This window comes from Symphalangus syndactylus, chromosome 15 (assembly GCF_028878055.3).
Source record: "Symphalangus syndactylus isolate Jambi chromosome 15, NHGRI_mSymSyn1-v2.1_pri, whole genome shotgun sequence".
In the NCBI taxonomy this organism is placed as follows: Eukaryota; Metazoa; Chordata; class Mammalia; order Primates; family Hylobatidae; genus Symphalangus; species Symphalangus syndactylus.
In genome coordinates this window covers 73522328-73542007 of record NC_072437.2, presented here as the reverse complement: position 1 = coordinate 73542007, position 19680 = coordinate 73522328, and the positions used below count along the sequence as shown (strand labels likewise).

At 44.2% G+C, this 19680-nt stretch overlaps 1 protein-coding gene across 12 annotated transcripts in view; it reads left to right on the top strand.

Annotated features, from left to right (window-relative positions):
• Positions 1-5225: 5225 nt before the first annotated feature.
• The window catches only part of IFT88 (intraflagellar transport 88), a 128510-nt gene continuing 114055 nt past the window's right edge, over positions 5226-19680 (top strand). For 6 of the 12 annotated variants that reach the window (XM_055245281.2, XM_055245280.2, XM_055245277.2 and 3 more), the window contains exons 1-2: positions 5735-5882; positions 14964-15059. In XM_055245281.2, the coding sequence (XP_055101256.1) occupies positions 14970-15059 (90 nt within the window). In that variant the 5' untranslated portion in view covers positions 5735-5882; positions 14964-14969. Of the gene's footprint in view, positions 5291-5688; positions 5883-6299; positions 6419-6515; positions 6629-10058; positions 10167-14963; positions 15060-19680 lie in introns of those variants that run through there. The other 6 variants (XM_063619016.1, XM_055245282.2, XM_063619014.1 and 3 more) reach the window with 6 other exon arrangements.

The window sequence follows — 19680 nt, the reverse complement described above, 5'->3', positions numbered from 1 at the left end:
CAAGTGATCCCCCCTGCCTCAGCCTCCTAGTAGCTGGTACCGCAGGTGCACAGCACCACACTTAGCTATTTTTTTTTTTTTTTTTTTGAGACAGTCTTGCTCTGTCGCCCAGGCTGGAGTGCAGTGGCATGATCTTGGCTCACTGCAGCCTCCGCTTCCCAGGTTGAAGCGATTCTTTAACCTCAGCCTCCCAAGTAGCTGGGATTACAGGCGCCCACTACTGCACCTGGCTAATTTTTTGGGTATTTTTAGTAGAGACGGGGTTTCATCATGTTGCCCAGGCTGGTCTCAAACTCCTGACCTCAAGTGATCCACCCGTCTCAGCCTCCCAAAGTGCTAGGATTATAGGCGTGAGCCACCACACCTGGCCTCAGCTAATCTTTTAATTTTTAATTTGGTTTTTTTTTTTTTTTTTGTAGAGATAGGGTTTTCCTACGCTGTCCAGGCTGGTCTTGAATTCCTGAGCTCAAGCAATTCTCTTGCCTCGGCCTCCGAAAGCACTGGGATTATAGACATAAGCTACTATGCCCACTCAACTGAGAGACTTGTTTTTTAATGAATAATCATCTCTGCATGGAAAATTAAAAAGAAAATGGAAGACATAATAAGTATGTGGATAATTCTAAATGTTTACACAAGTCAACTAAACTATTGGGTTATTCTTTGTTGTAGACATTAAGAATTTTCAGTAGTAATAAGGCTGGGAGCATGACTGTGGCATTTTAAAACCAGATTTAACTGGAAGGAATGATCCAAGACAAAAACCAAGATTGAACAAAGAAAGAAGAGGCAAAAGCAACCGACTGCTTTGCACTAACTGTATGACTGCGTTACTTTACCTTAGAAGGCCAGGAGCTTGGCTTTTTCATCCTTTAAGTCACGAATGGTGCTAAGTCATTATCTATCTTACCCAGTTCCTCTCTGGCAAGCAACATGCTATGAAATTAACAGTCAGACTTCAGTGAGTAGTCCTTTCTTTAAAAACAGACTTCCTTAGGGCCGGGAGCAGTGGCTCACGCCTGTAATCCCAGCACTTTGGGAGGCCGAGACGGGCAGATCACGAGGTCAAGAGATGGAGACCATCCTGGCTAACACGGTGAAACCCTGTCTCTACTAAAAATACAAAAAATTTAGCCGGGCGTGGTCACGGGCGCCTGTAGTTTCAGCTACTGGGAGGCTGAGGCAGGAGAATGGCATGAACCCGGGAGGTGGAGCTTGCAGTGAGCCGAGATCGCACCACTGCACTCCAGCCTGGGCGACAGAGCGAGACTCCGTCTCAAAAAAAAAAAAAAAAAAGACTTCCTTAGATAAACTGTGCTTTAGTTTATATGCTGCCATTAGGTCCTGTGATAGTAGGGGCACAACTTGAAATGCCCCATGGTTTCCTGTAGCTACATATTAATTCCGACTTGCTAAAGGCTGCGGTTTTTGTGGTGTGAGTGGACATAGGACTCTTTCATCAGGGTAATTTATATTCCAATGTCCATTTGTTTTAGAACAGATTGAAATTGCTGGCAGGCTAAAGTTAATTTGTAATTTGCAAGTAAGAAATCTTGCAAGCCTGGTTTCAAAGTCTGATTTTGGGTTAAAGGGTGAGTACACTGTGTAGTCACAATTTAGGATCTAAAGATCCTGTCCAAAGGCCATGAGGATGATTTCCCTGGACTTGATTGGTGACAGTTAGAAAAACAGTGTTTTTCATATTAAAGAATATGGGTCTCGGCCAGGCGCGGCGGCTCATGCCTGTAATCCCAGCACTTTGGGAGGCCGAGGCGGGCGGATCACAAGGTCAGGAGATCGAGACCATCCTGGCCAAATGGTGAAACCCCGTCTCTACTAAAAATACAAAAAATTAGCCGGGCATGGTGGCGGGCGCCTGTAATTCCAGCTATTCGGGAGGCTAAGGCAGGAGACTTTAAACCCAGGAGGCGGAGCTTGCAGTGAGCCGAGATTGTACCACTGCACTCCAGCCTGGGTAACAAGAGTGAGACTCGGTCTCAAAAAAAAAAAAAAGAGAATATGGGTCTCACTTAGGTGACTCTTAAGGGAGAGAGTAGAGTACATTTGAGGCAGAATATGTGACGTTGGGCCTATCTACTGTCTTTCTTACTTTTTTTTTTTTGAGACAGTCTCATTCTTGTCACCCAGGCTGGAGTGCAATGGCGTGATCTTAGCTCACTGCAACCTCCACCTCCCAGGTTCAAGCGATTCTCGTGCCTCAGCCTCCCGAGTAGCTGGGATTACAGGCACCTGCCAACACGCCCGGCTAATTTTTGCCTTTTTAGTAAAGAAGGGGTTTCACCATGTTGGCCATGGCTGGTCTCAAACTCCTGACCTCAAGTGATCCACCCACCTCGGCCTCCCAAAGTGCTGGCATCCATCTCAAAAAAAAAAAAAGAAAAAGAAAAAAAGACCACCATTGTGGGTGGTCACACCCAAAGAGCAACCAAGTTGAGGCCAGGCACAGTGGCTCATGACTGTAATCCCAGCACTTTGGGAGGCAGAGGCGGGCGGATCACATGAGGTCAGGAGTTCGAGACCAGCCTGGCCAACATGGTGAAACCCCATTTCTACTAAAAATACAAACAATAGCTGGGTGTGCTGGCTCACACCTGTAGTCCCAGCTACTCGGGAGGCTGAGGCAGGAGAATCGTTTGTACCCGAGAGGCAGAGGTTGCAGTGAGCTGAGATGGTGCCACTGCACTCCAGCCTGGGTGACAGAGTAAGACTCTGTCTCAAAAAAAAAAAAAAGCAACCAAGTTGAAGTAACTTGAATTTGTTTCTAATTAAAAAGATTTTTTTGAGGAGACTGAAAATTTATGGTTTAGAGATCCAGAGATAATGCAAATTGTCTCTATAGAGGGACAGTAACTTGAAATAAGGCTCCCTGGTATTCACTAATTAATTCAACAAATATTTCTTGGAACAACTGCTATGAGCTGGGTACAGTACAGCTAGATACTATTCAGAATCATGTTAGATTTTACCCTACTTGCAAGCTAACAAGCCTGTCTAACAGTTCCACGAATGATGGCAGAAAACACCCGAGTCAGAGAGAAAGGGCTTTATTTTTCACAGCACAGCCAGCAGCCTGGGCTTCATATTCCCTTTGGTTCCCCTTTCCCTTCCAAGTCCCATGGGGACAGTCCAGGTGGATGCTGCACATGTGATTGGTTTTACTGCCCAGGTACACCAAGTTTAGGAAAGCCCAGTCTTGTACAGTGAACTGCAAGCCAACATGCTCAGCCTTTTCCCCGGAAGGTGACATTCTCTTTATTAAACTGAACAGCAACAAACCTGTCTTTTGTTCCAGAAGCAGACAATTAATCTTCCAAAGCTGTTCCTTGAAAAGGTATATTAATCAGAGTTCCCTACAGAAACACATCCAATAGTATGCATATTACAGAGAGAGATTTATTTGAAGGAATTGGCTCAATCAATTGGAGGCTGGTGTTAGATATCAGTTCTAAATTTCTCTTCAAAGAATCAATATGTCAGTATGTTCAATTCTTTGTCTTCTACTTTTAAACTTAACTTCTGGCCAGGCGTGGTGGCTCACACCTGTAATCCCAGCACTTTGGGAGGCCAAGGTGGGCGGATCATGAGGTCAGGAGATCAAGGCCATCCCAACACGGTGAAACCCTGTCTCTACTAAAAATACAAAAAATAAGCCGGGCGTGGTGGGGGGCGCCTGTAGTCCCAGCTGCTCGGGAGGCTTAGGCAGGAGTATGGCGCGAACTCAGGAGGCAGAGCTTGCAGTGAGCCAAGATCCTGCCACTGCACTCCAGCCTGGGCTATAGAGCAAGACTCTGTCTCAATTAAAAAAAACAAAACAAAACAAAAAAAACTTAACTTCCTCGTAAAGCAATCTTTTTCAATTACCTGCTCCACCCTGACCCATTCTGATTACCTGCTCTGCCCTGACTCATTCTCCACCGTGACTCATTCCGATTTCCTGCTCTGCCATAACCATTTTTCCCACCAAACCACCTACCCCATCACTCTCTTTAGTCAATCGGAATTAGTTTAGCCTGTGCCGTCTAACCTTAGCCAACACAGGAAGGACAAAGCAGCAGCTGCCACGTGAGTCAGGAATAAAAACCCCTTCGCCTCCCTTGTCCAGGTGTGTGCTCACCATTGCTCCATCTGTGAGGGCACACCCTTCTATAGAAGTACATTGCCTTGCTGAGAAGGAAAAAAGAAAATTTTATATTTGAGTGCTATTTCTTTTGTGGCACCAAAACTTTATTTATAATGCTGGCAAGCCTAAAATTTGTAGGTCAGGCTAGGGACCCAGAAAAGAGCTGAAGGCAGTCTGGGGGCAGGATTCCTTCTTCCTCAGAGGACCTTAGTCTTTTCTCTTATGACCTTCCCTTGACTGGATGAGGCCAACCCACATTGTGGAGGACCAACTGCTTTACTCAAGTCTAATTTAACTGTTAATCACGTCTTAAAAAATACCAGCCAGAACAAATGCAGTCAGTGTCTCTGCTCACAAAACATGGGAAAGTGCAGGGGACCCACGGAGAGTTGTCTCCCAACACTACGTTTTTTCTTTTTTTGGATGGAGTTTCACTCTTGTCACCCAGGCTGGAGTGCAATGCCACCATCTTGGCTCACTGCAACCTCCGCCTCCTGGGTTCAAAGGATTCTCCTGCCTTAGCCTCCTGAGTAGCTGGGATTGATTACAGGCGCCCACCACCTCGCCGGGCTAATTTTTGTATTTTTAGTAGAGACAGGGTTTCACCACCTTGGCCAGGCTGGTCTCCAACTACTGACCTCAGGTGATCCGCCGGCCTCAGCCTCCCAAAGTGCTGGGATTATAGGCATGAGCCACTGCACCCGGCCAACACTACTTATTTTTTAAAAACTCATTAATTACTGGTGTCTTTAGATTCCCTCTGTCCCTCCCCCAACCCCCAACATTTACTTTTAAAATTTAAGACAAAACTTAATCAAACATTAAACAATTATGAATTTAATTCCCCCATTTATATTACATTTATTAAGCTTTACACTATGACCCAGGTTCTAGGTGGTTGGGACACAATGGTTCAATCCCTGTCTAGTAAATAAAACGGACACCTTAAGCGCTACAATCAAGGTGTGCACGGGGTGCTACAGAACAATACGCAGACAGGAGGAGGTGGGGGGAAAGGTGAGACTTCCCAGGCAGGTGTCATCCCAGAATAACTTTTACACAGGGTGACTAAGCGAGTTAGTGACTGCGCGGAAAATGGGCTTCCAAGGTTCACAAGGCTCATGCTGCGGCTCCGGGAGCTATCTCACAGTAAGCTTACTATCATCCTTTGGGCATCTGCTTTACGGATGAGTTCATCAGGATTTAAAGGATCTTGGTTCCATATCCTTCCCCTTCCTCACAGAGGCCGCCAGCCCGAAGCCCCTCTAGGCCCTCCTCCCTCCTGCATCTACTGGTCGCGAGCCTTTCCCTCCCCGCCCCCTTCACACAGGCCGCCCCCAGCCTCCCAACCCCCCGGTTCCGCTCCACGGGAGGCCCCGGCCTTCCTTGCCCTCTCCTCCACCGTTCTCCCCGCATCTCCCGGCTTCCCGCAAGCCGCTGGCACCGTCCCCTCAACACCCTCCGCCCACCGTCACTCCCTTCCACTGTGGGGGACCCGGCTCCCTTCTCTCTGACCCGCCGTTCTCCGCCCCTACCCACTTCCCCAGGCCTCCCGCACCACCCCCGTCCCGCAGCGCTCCCTCCCGCCCCCGCGCTTCCGGCCCCGCCCGCCCCCGCGCGGAGGACTGTGGGAGCGGCTTCCTTGGATTCCGCGCTTGGCAACGGCTCGGCGTCGCGCTTTGGCCAACCGCCGCGTCGTCCCTGGGCCCGACTGACTGTCGCCCGCTTCCCTCAGCGTGAGGTAGGAGAAGGGCGCTGGGGCCTAGTGCTTCAGGGCCCCTGGCAGCCGTGCCCCTGCGGCGTCCTGTGTGCCGCGCCCCGCCGAGGGCCTCTTCGCCCGTCTCCCGCCCGCCCCTGTCGGCCCCGGGGCGATCTGAGGCGGGGCCACAAATGGACTCGGCCTGCCCCTGCTTTTCTGCCTCAGGCTCCCGAGTTGTCCACTCAGAAACGCGGTCGTTGTTTCTCACATCGGTGTCCCCAGCTCACAGGCTTTTCTTGCTCCTCTGAACTGGGACGGGCGTCGCTGACCGCTTGGCAATGGCTGTCCCAAGTCCCAGTCACGCCTGACGGGGAAACTTAAAACCCAGTTAGATGACTGCGCCAGCTCTGGAATCGCACAGCAGAGACGGTGCACATCGCTCTTTAATTTTTTTGTTAGGTAAAGCACTTGAAATTGCCTGATGAAAGTTGAATCAGGAATGAAGATAAAAGTACACAACAGAATGCAGAAAGCGCGTACTTAGCCTCCAAAAGATGGAAACATTCCAAAAACGTGAAGTACTGTTGTCCCAAGATTCTTTCTAAGCCTAAAATTACACATTTACTAGTCCGATTTTCTGGTTGTGAGTTTTTTGTTTTGTTTTTTTTTTTTGAGAAACTGCAGTAGGCTTCTTGGAAGTAGACCAAGGGTGTCCAATCTTTGGCTTCCCTGGGCCACATCGGAAGAAGAATTGTCTTGGGCCACACATGAAATACACAAACACTAAGGTAGCTGATGAGCTTTAAAAAAATCGCAAAAAAAAAATCTCATAATGCTTTCGGAAAGTTTACGAATTTGTGTTGGACCCACATTCAAAGCCGTCCTGTGCCACGTGCGGGCCGGGGTTGGAAAAGCTTGAAGTAGACTGTCCATAGTCAGTAGAAGAGTATTAAAAAACATACCTTTCACTTAAAAAAAAAAAAAAGGCTTTGCTAGCATTTAATTTATATTAAACATAGGTGGCATCATCCCCAGATTATTTCAACATGGAAGGTTTGTTACATGTATAAGCTGCTTTGGAAATAGCCTGGAGAATCCAGAAACCCTGAGTTGTATAACAACAGTTGTTCTGCCACCCATAGCTATTAGCCATGCTTGATTCCCTTCACCTTTCCTGGCCTCACTTTCCACGTCTTTTAATATTTGTATGTTCCACAAGATGTCTGTTCAACTAAAGTCTCAAGTCAAACCTTTTAAAAATCCGGTTACCAACCTAGCAGAAAGGATTTCTCATTCTAAAAGTTGCTTCCTTCTATAACTTATGTGTCAACTAAACTGACTTAAATAGGGTTCATAATCCGAAATTATGGTTCAGAAGAGTGGTTCTCAAAGTGTTCCCCAGACCAGTAGCCTCAGCATCACTTGTGTTTAAGAACCACTGGTTTAATATTACCGGAGCTAAAGCTTTTAATTAAAAATATTTTATATATCTTTTACCAGTGACTTTTAATACCCTTTTTTTTTTTTTTTTTTTTTTTTTTTTTGAGACGGAGTCGCGCTCTGTTGCCCAGGCTGGAGTGCGGTGGCGCAATCTCGGCTCACTGCAAGCTCCGCCTCCCGGGTTCACGCCATTCTCCTGCCTCAGCCTCCCGAGTAGCTGGGACTACAGGCGCCTGCCACCATGGCCAGCTAGTTTTTTGTATTTTTTTTATTATTATTATTATTTTTTATTAATTTTTGCATACAAAAACAATAAACATTTTCTAAAAATACATACAAACAAAAAGATGCGTATCAAACATATTAGGAAGGTTGCACATGGGAAGTCGGGGAATAGAAATGGGGGGTGGGAGTTAAAATAAATGAGAGAGGGACTTTATATGGATCAGTGATAATAACTCAATCCTCTATTTGACAAAGAAGAGGGAGAAGGAAGAGGAAGAAAAAGAAAGTGGGATAAAGGATCAGAAAGGGAAGAAAATAGAAAAAATTAGAGTATGACTCCAGGGTAGACCTGTTTTGTTGTCACTGGGTTGGTTGGTTGGTTTGTCTGTTGTATTCTTCATGTTTTGCCAAGTTGGCCAGATTGGTCTCGAACTCCTAGCCCGAAGTGATCAACCCGCCTCGCCCCCCAGAGTGCCGGGACCACAGGCGTGAGCCACCACGTCCAGCCCCCACATTGCTTCTGGCCTCCGTGGTAGACCTCCCAGACGGAGCGGCCAGGCAGAGGAGCTCCTCACTTCTACCCAGACACAGGGCGGCCGGGCAGAGGAGCTCCTCACTTCCCAGACGGAGCGGCCAGGCAGAGACGCTCCTCACTTCTTCCCAGACGATAGGTGGCCAGGCAGAGGCGCTCCTCACTTCCCAGATGATGGGTGGCCGGGCAGAGGCACTCCTCACTTCCCAGATGGGGCAGCCGGGCAGAGGCGCTCCTCACTTCCCAGACGATGGGTGGCCGGGCAGAGGCGCTCCTCACCTCCCAGACGATGGGTGGCCGGGCAGAGGCGCTCCTCACCTCCCAGACGATGGGTGGCCGGGCAGAGGCGCTCCTCACTTCTTCCCGGACGGGGCGGCCGGGCAGAGGCGCTCCTCACTTCTTCCCGGACGGGGCGGCCGGGCAGAGGCGCTCCTCACTTCTTCCCGGACGGGGCGGCCGGGCAGAGGCGCTCCTCACTTCTTCCCGGACGGGGCGGCCGGGCAGAGGCGCTCCTCACTTCTTCCCGGACGGGGCGGCCGGGCAGAGGCGCTCCTCACTTCTTCCCGGACGGGGCGGCCGGGCAGAGGCGCTCCTCACTTCTTCCCGGACGGGGCGGCCGGGCAGAGGCGCTCCTCACTTCTTCCCGGACGGGGCGGCCGGGCAGAGGCGCTCCTCACTTCTTCCCGGACGGGGCGGCCGGGCAGAGGCGCTCCTCACTTCTTCCCGGACGGGGCGGCCGGGCAGAGGCGCTCCTCACTTCTTCCCGGACGGGGCGGCCGGGCAGAGGCGCTCCTCACTTCTTCCCGGACGGGGCGGCCGGGCAGAGGCGCTCCTCACTTCTTCCCGGACGGGGCGGCCGGGCAGAGGCGCTCCTCACTTCTTCCCGGACGGGGCGGCCGGGCAGAGGCGTTCCTCACCTCCCAGACGATGGGTGGCCGGGCAGAGGCGCTGCTCACTTCCCAGACGATGGGTGGCCGGGCAGAGGCGCTCCTCACCCCCTAGACGGGGCGGCCGGGCAGAGGCGCTCCTCACTTCCCAGACGATGGGTGGCCGGGCAGAGGCGCTCCTCACTTCCCAGACGGTGGGTGGCCGGGCAGAGGCGCTCCTCACTTCCCAGACGGTGGGTGGCCGGGCAGAGGCGCTCCTCACTTCCCAGACGGTGGGTGGCCGGGCAGAGGCGCTCCTCACTTCCCTTGTATTTTTAATAGAGACGGGGTTTCACCGTGTTAGCCAGGATGGTCTTGATTTCCTGACCTCGTGATCCGCCCGCTGGGATTACAGGCGTGAGCCACGACGCCCGGCCTTTTCAATACCTTTTGAAGCTATTTTGGAATGACCATTTCTATGTGGGTGACATTTGCCCTCATAGTAGTTAATTTTCATCTTCAAAAAGTAATGAGAAATTAACTCAAAATGGATCAGTGACCTAAATATAAGAGCTAAAACTGTTAGAAAAAAAGCATAGATATAAATATTCTTGACCTTAGGCAGTTCTTTCTTAGATATTATACCAAAAGTACATGCAACCAAAGAAAAAATAAATTGTATATCATCAAAATTTAAAACTTTTGGCTGGGCGCAGTGGCTCACGCCTGTAATCCCAGCACTTTGGGAGGCCGAGGCAGGCAGATCACGAGGTCAGGAGATGGAGACCATCCTGGCTAACACGGTGAAACCCCGTCTCTACTAAAAATACAAAGAATTAGCTGGGCGTAGTGGCGGGCGCCTGTAGTCCCAGCTGCTGGAGAGGCTGAGGCAGGAGAATGGCGTGAACCTGGGAGGCGGAGCTTGCACTGAGCCGAGATCGCGCCACTGCACTCTAGCCTGGGTGACAGAGCGAGACTCCGTCTCAAAAAAAAAAAAAAAAAAACTTAAAACTTTTGTGCTTAAAAGGATAGTACAAAGAATGTAAAATGATGAGGTACAGAATGGGAGAAAGTATTTGTAAATCATTTATATAATGATTAGTATCCAGAATATATACAGGATCCTTATAATTCATGTGATAACTCGATTTTTAGGAATGAGCAGGCCGGGCGCGGTGGCTCACGCCTGGAATCCCAGCACTTTGGAAGGCCGAGGTGGGCGGATCACAAGGTCAGGAGATCGAGACCATACCGACTAACATGGTGAAACCCCGTCTCTACTAAAAATACAAAAAAAAAAAAAAATTACCCGGGTTTGGTGGCGGGCGCCTGTAGTCCCAGCTACTCGGGAGGCTGAGGTAGGAGAATGGCGTGAACCCCGGAGGCGGAGCTTGCAGTGAGCAGCGCCACTGCCCTCTAGCCTAGGCGACAGAGTGAGAGTCCGTCTCAAAAAAAAAAAAAAAAGAGCAAAAGATCTGAACAGACATTTCTCCAAAGAGATTTAGAAACGGATAATAAGCAGATGAAAAGATACTCAACATCATTAGTCATCAGGGGAATGCAAGTCAGTACTACAATGAGATACCATTTCATACTCACTAGAATTGCTATAATCAAAAACAGGAACAGTAACAAGTGTTGGCTAGGACATGGATAAATTGGAAACTTCATGCATTGCAGGTGGAATGTAAAATAGTGCAGCCACTTTGGAAAACAGTCTAGCTGTTCCTCCAAAAGTTAAACATGGAGTTCCTATATGATCCAGCAATTCCTTTCCTAGATATATCCCCAATAGAATTAGACATATATATGCATGCTAAAACTTGTACGCACACATTCATAGTGATGTTGTTCATAAAAGTCAAAAAGTGGAAACAATTCAAACATCCATTAACTAATGAATGGATAAGCAAAATGTTGCAGATGTATTATTTAGCCATAAAAAGTAATGAAATATTGATACATACTACTGCCTGGATGAACCTTGGAAGCATTATGCTAAGTGAAAGAGACCAGACACAAAAGGCTACATGTTGTGTAATTTCCTTAATATGAAATATCCAGCCAGCACTTTGGGAGGCCGAGGCGGGCGGATCACGAGGTCAGGAGATCGAGACCATGGTGAAACCCCGTCTCTACTAAAAATACAAAAAAATTAGCCGGGCGTGGTGGCGGGCGCCTGTAGTCCCAGCTACTCGGAGAGGCTGAGGCAGGAGAATGGCGTGAACCTGGGAGGCGGAGCTTGCAGTGAGCCGAGATCGCGCCACTGCACTCCAGCCTGGGCGACAGAGCGAGACTCCGTCTCAAAAAAAGAGAAATATCCAGAATTGGGAAATCCATAAAGACAGAAAATAGATTAATATGGTTGCCAGGGACTGGGGAAAGGGAAGGGAGGCATGGAGAGCTGCTAACAGGCCCCATATTTCTTTGTGGGATGATGAAAATGTTCTGGAATTACATACTGGGGATGGTTGCACAACCTTGTGAATATACTAAAAACCACTGAATTATGCACTTTGAAAAGTTAAATTGTATGGTATATGAATTATAGTTCAAAAACTAATAATTTTGTTAGTATTTAAAATATATAAATAATTTTTAAAGGTTATGAGAAGCCACATATATGTGGTATTATGCTGAGAAAAAGATTAAGCTGAAAATTTATTTTATTTTTATTTATTTTTATTATTTATTTATTTATTTTTGAGACAGAGTCTGGCTCTGTCACCCAGGCAGGAGTGCAGTGGCGCAATCTCGGCCCACTGCAACCTCCTCCCAGGTTGAGGCCATTCTCCTGCCTCAGCCTCCTGAGTACCTGGAATTACAGGTGCCTGCCATCATGCCCAGCTAATTTTTTTGTATTTTTAGTAGAGACGGAGTTTCACCATATTAGCCAGGATGGTCTCGATCTCCTGACCTCGTGATCTGTCCGCCTTGGCCTCCCAAAGTGCTGGGATTATAGGCGTGAGCCACTGCGCCCAGCCTAAGCTGAAAATTTCTTAGGAATTTGCTGGTGCATTTAAAATGTACAGGCCTTAAGAAAATATGTATTTGCTTTAAAGAAAATACATTTCTTGAATACTAGCAGTGCTACATTTCTTGGGTAATTAGCCCTCCTCCACCTCCCACCCCTCAAATTGCCTAAAATATTGACTTGATTTGAACGATACTTCCAGGAATCTTTGCCAGATTGTTTAGTAATTATTAGATTTATAGTATATCTATATGGTAATTTCATTTTTCCCATGCTTCTGTCCAAGTCAAAATGTAGAGATAAATCTTGAAATTTTACATTTTTATTTGGGAAGAAAGAATTGTGGTTTGAGGACCAGGTGGTCTTTGGTATGTCCAAAGAACAAAGAGAAGGTTGGAGGTTTATCAAAAGGAGAAGTGTTATGTAGTGCTCTTTGAGAAAGTTCACTGGAACTAGTGAGGTTCTGGGAAGCTGGCAAGTTCTAATTGGTGGGTAGCTGTGGTGGGCAGAATTAGTCCTATATTTGCAGCAAGTTATCTCAGCAGCTATAAGTAAAATCGGCCTCAGGTTTTAGCAGCCAGACTTGCAGAGAATTCCATTCTTCAAGCAATGTTATGTGTCCTGAGTGCCTCCCCACCAACACACCCCAGCTTCTTGACTCTGTTTTAGTTGGGTATGACAAGAATGACTCAATTTGTATGATCAGCTTTCACTCTTCTGTTTCACTTTGCTTTGATATCTCTTTTTTCTGTCTTGCATTTTTTCCCTCAACATTTCATTATGAAAAATTTCAAACATGCAGCAAGGTTTAAAGAATTTTATGTCGAATGTTACTCCTGCTACCTAGATTCCACCATTAACCTTTTTCTATAGCTGCTTTATCATGTACTTATCCATTTACCTATCTCTCAATCCATCTATCAAGCCATCTTTTTTTTTAGAGACAGAGTCTCACTCTGTCACCCAGGTTGGAGTGCAGTGGCATGATCTCAGCTCACTGCAACCTCTGCCTCCTGAGTTCAAGCGATTCTCGTGCCTCAGCCTCCCGAGTAGCTGGAATTACAGATGTACACCACCATGCCCTGCTAGTTTTTGTATTTTTAGTAGTGACGGGGTTTCACCATGTTGACCAAGCTGGTCTCAAACTCCTGACCTCAAGTAATCCACCCTTCTTGGCCCTCCAAAGTGCTGGAATTATAGGCGTGAGCTACGGCGCCTGGCCTAAGCCGTCTTATAGTATTTTAAGCTAAATTACAGCTATTTACACGTTCCCTGAAATACCAGCATGCATATCAATTATACAGTTCAATATTTGTTTATAGTTCTTACTTTTGAGATAAAATTTACAAAGCAGAAATCTCAGAGTACATTTGCTGAGTTTTCAAAAATGCATACACTTGTGCGACTCAAACCCCTGCCAAGATATAGAACATTTATCATCACCCCAGAAAATTCTCTCGTGTCCGTTTCCATTCAATCCCTACTCCCCATCCCCAAGAAGCAACCTCAGTTCTGATGGTTTTCTACCGTAAATTAGCTTTGCCTGTTTGAGAACTTCATATAAAGGAAACAGTGCATAATGTATGCTTTATGTAAGGCTTCTTTCACTTAGCATAATTGGGATTGTTTTTTATTGCTGGATAGTACTTCATTGTGTAAGTATGCCACATTTTGCTTGTCCATTTTACTGATGGGTATCTGGTTTGTTTCTGATTTTTCGGTATTATGAATAAAGCTGTGACAAAGAAAAGAAAGGTTTAATTTGTGACAAAGGAAAGAAAGGTTTAATTTGAAGAACGAGAGTCTCCTCTAAATTACCAGGTCCAGAGAGGTGTGGGAGTGAAACAGCAGTCACATCTTCTTTACCTTCTTGGGCTAAGTAATCATGTCTTGAAACTTGCTTGCTATTGCCACAAGTAGCTATAAATTAATCTAACAATGTCACAGTCTGGATACTATAACCCATACAATGTAGCCAATCACTAATCAACATTATTTTTGTAAACCAGTGAGAATTTCTGACAGACAGCTTTGCCCACTCCCTGCCCCACTTTTTTGCCTTTAAAGATCTGCTTGAAACAAAGGCCGAATGGAGCGCCCGTCCAAGGCTACATGAAGTCTGAGTGTTCTGGACAGGCAGCTGTCCTCATTTTGGCTCAAGTAAACTTTTTAGAATTGTATTTTATGCCTCGATTCCTTTCTTTAGGTCGACAGCTGCTGTGAACATTCTTATATAAATCTTTTTGTAGACATATGTTTTCATTCCTCTTGAGTAAATATTTTTGAGTGGAATTGCTGGGTGATAAAAGGTACATGTTAATTTTATGAAACTGCAAGACTTTTCTCCCAAAGGGTATCATTTTACACTCCCATCAGCAATGTATGAATACTCTGGTTGCTCCACATCTTTGCTGACATCATGTGTTGTTGGTCTTTTTAATTTTACACATTCTGATGGGTATGTGGTGGTTTCTGCCTTGCATTTTAATTGACTGTTGCATACCTTTCTTCTGCACTTGATACTAAGCTCCATGAAAATCAGGATAATCAATTGTACCCCCTCTAGTGCCTGTCACTATTCTTTCAGTGTCGAAGTTGTGAAATAAATGTGAAATGAGGGCAATAACTTAAATGTTTTGACATCTAGTTTCGGGAATTTGATGGGAAAAAATTGAAGCCATGAAAATATATATAGATAAATTTGACCAGAAATGTCATTAAATAGTTATACTTTATTGGAATTGAGAATTATTTCTGGCCTGGCATGGTGGCCCATGCTGGTAATCCTAGCATTTTGGGAGGCCAAAGTGAGAGGATCACTTGAGCTCAAGAAATTGAGTCCAGCCTGGGCAACATAGGGAGATTCCATCTTTACAAAAAAATTCAAACTTAGTTGGGTGTGGTGGCGCAAGCCTGTAGTACCAGGGAGGCTGAGGTGGGAGGATCACTTGTGCCAGAGAGATCAAGGCTATAGTGAGTCGTGATTGTGCTACTGCATTCCAGCCTGGGCAACAGAGCAAGATATACCTCAAAAAAAAAAATATTTCTTATACCAAGAACATATTTACATTGCCAGTTTTTCCTAGGTACAAATGATGCAAAATGTGCACCTGGCTCCAGAGACAGATGAAGATGATCTTTATTCCGGCTATAATGACTACAATCCAATCTATGATATCGAGGTAACAAAAACTACTTGTTTTTTACATTGGTCTTAGTTAACCAGCTGGTTTATGAAGACTGTGGATTTGAGAGTTCTACTTTATTATGCTTTAGATTAAATTAAGCTGATTCAAAAACCTAGGAAAGTGCTATTACAGAAGACTCTACTGACTTCCACCAAAAATAATAATTGCAGCAGAAGGAAAGATCATGAGACAGGTTACAAAAATGAATTAAGGTGAATTATATATACTTGTATTCTTCAGCACTAGCTATCCAAATGTGTAAAAGACTTAGATCACCTGAAGGTATTTAAAATTAGGGTTTTAAAAAAAATTCTAAAGTTGAAATGTCTTGTTTTTTTTTTTTTAATTTTTGTGAGTACATAGTAGGTGCATATATTTATGGGGAATATGGGATATTTTGATACAGGCATACAGTATGTAATAATCACATAAGGGTAAATAGGGTTTCTGTTACATCAAGCATTTATCCTTTGTGTTTTTACATCAAGCACTTATCCTTTGTGTTTCAAACAATCCGATTATATTATTTTAGTTATTTTTAAATGTACAATTAAATTATTGACTATAGTCACCCCATTTTGCTATCAAATACTAGATCTTATGCTTTCTTTCTGTTTTTTTTTTTTTTGTACCTATTAACCATTCCCACCCCCTCCCCTGCCACTACCCTTCCCAGCCTCTGGTAATCATCCTTCTATTCTCTGTCTCCTTGAGTTCAGTTGTTTTAATTTTTAGATCCCAGAAATAAATGAAAACATGCGATGTTGGTCCTTCTGTGCCTGGCATATTTCTCTTAATAGAATGGCCTCCAGTTCCGTCCACGTTATTGCAAATGACAGGATCTCATTCTTTTTTATGGCTAGTTTTCCATTGTATATATGTACATTTTCTTTATCCATTTGTCTGTTGACAGACACTTAGGTTGCTTCCAAATCTTGGCTATTGTGAATACTGCGGCAGCAAACATGGGAGTGCAGATATCTTTTTGATATACTGTGATATAGTTTGTATATTTATCCCCACCAACATCTCATGTTGAATTGTAATACCCAGCATTGGAGGTGAGACCTGGTGGGAGGTGATAGGATCATGAGAGTGGATTTCTCATGAATGGTTTAGCATTATCTTCTTGGTGCCATCCTCACCCCATGTGATGTGACTGCTCCCATTTTGCCTTTTGTCATGAGTGAAAGCTCCCTGAGGCCTCCCCAGAAACTGAGCAGATACTGATGTCATGCTTGTACAGCCTGCAGAACGATGAGCCAATCAAACCTCTTTTCTTTATAAATTACCCAATCTCAGGCATTCTTTGGTGGAAAAGAAACTGCAGTTTTTGCCATTTTAATTGCAAAACTGCAATTACTTTTGCACCAACCTAATAGCAATGCAAGAACAGCCTGGTACATACTGATTTATTTTGTTTTGAGTATATTCCTAGCAGTGGGATTGTTGGATCATATGATAGATCTATTTTTAGTTTTTTGAGGAACCTCTAAACTGTTCTCCATAGTGGTTGTACTAATTTACATTCTCACTAACAGTATATGAGGGTTCCCTTTTCTCCACATTCTCACCAGCATTTGTTACTACCTGTCTTTTGGATAAAAGCCATTTTAACTGGAATGAGATGACATCTCATTGTAGTTTTGATTTCCATTTCTCTGATGGTCAGTAATGTTGAGCACTTTTTCATATACATGCTTGCCATTTGTATGTCTTCTTTTTAGAATTATCTATTCAGATCTTTTGCCCATTTTTAAATCAGATTATTAGATTTTTTCCTATAGAGTTGTTTGAGTTCCTTACACATTCTGGTTATTAACCCCTTGTCAGAGGGATAGTTTATAAATATTTTCTCCCATTCTGTGGGTTGTCTCTTCACTTCGTTGATTCCCTTGTTGCGCAGAAGCCTTTTTAACTTGACGTGATCTCATTTGTCCATTTTTGCTTTGATTGCCTGTGTTTGTGGGGTATTACTCAATAAATCTTTGCCCAGTCCAGTGTCCTGGAGAGTTTCCCTAGTGTTTTCTTTTAGTAGTTTCATAGTTTGAGGTCTTAGATTTCTAAGTCCTTAATCCATTTTTATTTGATTTTTGCATATGGTGAGAGATAAGGGTCTAGTTTCATTCTTCTGCATGTGGATATTCAGTTTTCTCAGCACCATTTATTGAAGAGACTGTCTTTTCCCTAATGTATGTTTCTGGCACCTTTGTCAAAAATGAGTTCACTGTAGATGTCTAGATTTGTTTCTGGGTTCTCTATTCTGTTCCATTAGTCTGTCTGTTTTTATGCCAGTGTCATGCTGTTTTGGTTACTGTAGCTCTGTAGTATAATTTGAAGACAAGTAATGTAATTCTTCCAGTTTTGTTCTTTTTGCTCAAGACAGCTTTGGCTATTCTGGGTCTTTTGTAGTTCTATATAGACTTTAGGATGTTTTCTTCTGTTTCTGTGAAGAATGACGTTGGTATTTTGATAGGTATTGCACTGAATCTGTAGATTACTTTGGGTAGTATGGACATTTTAACAATATTGGTTTTTCCAATCTATGAACATGGAACATCTTTCCACTTTCTTATGTCCTCTTCAGTTTCTTCCACCAATGTTTTATAGTTTTCATTGTAGAGATTTTCACTTCTTTGGTTAAGTTAATTTCTAGATATTTAATTTTATTCATATATATTCTAAATGGGATTACTTTCTTGATTTATTTTCCAGATTGTTCACTTTTGGCATATAGAAATGCTACTGATTTTTGTATGTTGATTTTGTATCCTGCAACCTTACTAAATTTATCAGTTCTAATAGTTTTTTGGTGGAGTCTTTAGGTTTTTCCAAATGCAAGATCATATCATCTACAAACTAGGGTAATTTGACTTCTTCCTTTCCGGTTTGGATGCCCTTTATTTCTTTCTCTTGCCTGATTGCGCTAGCGAGGATTTCCAGTACTGTGTTGAATAACAGTGGTGACAGTGGTCATCCTTGTCATGTTCCAGATCTTAAAGGAAAGGCTTTCAGTTTTTTTTCATTCAGTATATTAGTTGTGAGTCTGTTACATGACTTTTTTCATGTTGAGGTATGTTTCTTCTATACACAGTTTTTTTTTAGGGTTTTTATGAAGGGATGTTGAATTTTACGTAATGCTTTTTCAGCATCAGTTGAAATGATCATGTGGTTTTTGTTCTTTATTCTGTTATTGATATGATGTATCACATTGATTGATTTGCATAAGTTGATCCATCCTTGCATCCCTGGGCTAAATCCCACTTGGTGATGATGAATGATCTTTCTAATGTATTGTTGAATTCGGTTTGCTAGTGTTTTGGTGAAGATTTTTGCATCAATGTTCATCAGGGATGTTGATCTATAGTTTTCTTTCTTTGATGCATCTTTGTCAGGTTTTGGTATCGGTAATACTGGCCTTATAGAATGAGTTTGGAAGTATTTCCTCTTTCTCTGTTTTTCGGAGTAATTTGAGTAGGATTTATATTAGTTCTTCTTTAAATGTCTGGTAAAATTCAGCAGTGAAGCCATCAGGTGCCGAGCTTTTCTTTGCTAGGAGACTTTTTATCATGGCTTCAGTCTTGTTACTTCTTTTTTTTTTTTTTTTTTTTTTTTTTTTTTGAGATGGAGTCTCGCTCTGTAGCCCAGGCTGGAGTGCAGTGGTGCAATCTTGGCTCACCGCAAGCTCTGCCTCCTGGGTTCATGCCATTCTCCTGCCTAAGCCTCCCGAGTAGCTGGGACCACAGGTGCCCGCCACCACGCCTGGCTAATTTTTTGTATTTTTTTTTAGTAGAGACAGAGTTTCACCATGTTAGCCAGGATGGTCTCGATCTCCTGACCTCATGATCTGCCCTCCTTGGCCTCCCAAAGTGCTGGGATTACAGGCGTGAGCCACCACTCCTGGCCCAGTCTTGTTACTTCTTTTTTTTTTTTTTTTTTTTTCAGTCTTGTTACTTCTTATTAGTCTGTTCAGGTTTTGGATTTCTTCATGGTTCAATCTTGGTAGGTTGTATATGTCTAGGAATTTATCTGTTTCTTCTAGGTTTTCAATTTATTGGTATATGGGTGCTCATAGTGGCCTCTAGTGATCCTTCAAATTTCTGGTTTTGTTGTTGTTGTTGTTGTTTGAGACAGTCTCACTCTGGTTGCCCAGGCTGGAGTGAAATGGCACAATCTCAGCTCACTGCAACCTTTGCCTCCCGGGTTCAAGCGATTCTCCTGCCTCAGCCTCCCGAGTAGCTGGGATTACAGGCATGTGCCACCATGCCCGGCTAATGGTGTATTTTTAGTATAGATGAGGTTTTACCATGTTGGTTAGGCTGGTCTTGAACTGCTGATCTCAGAAGATCTGCCCGCCCAGGCCTCCCAAAGTGCTGGGATTACAGGTGTGAGCCACTGCATCCAACTGATCCTTCACATTTCTATGGTATCAGTTGTAATGTCCCTTTTTTATCTCTGATTTTACTTATTTTGGTCTTCTCTCTTTCTTTGTAGTTAGTCTGGCTAACGATTTGTCAATTTTATCTTTTCATAAAACCAACTTTTTGTTTTGTTGATCTTTTATATTGTCATCTTTGATTCATTTTCATTTATTCTGCTCTGATACTTATTATTT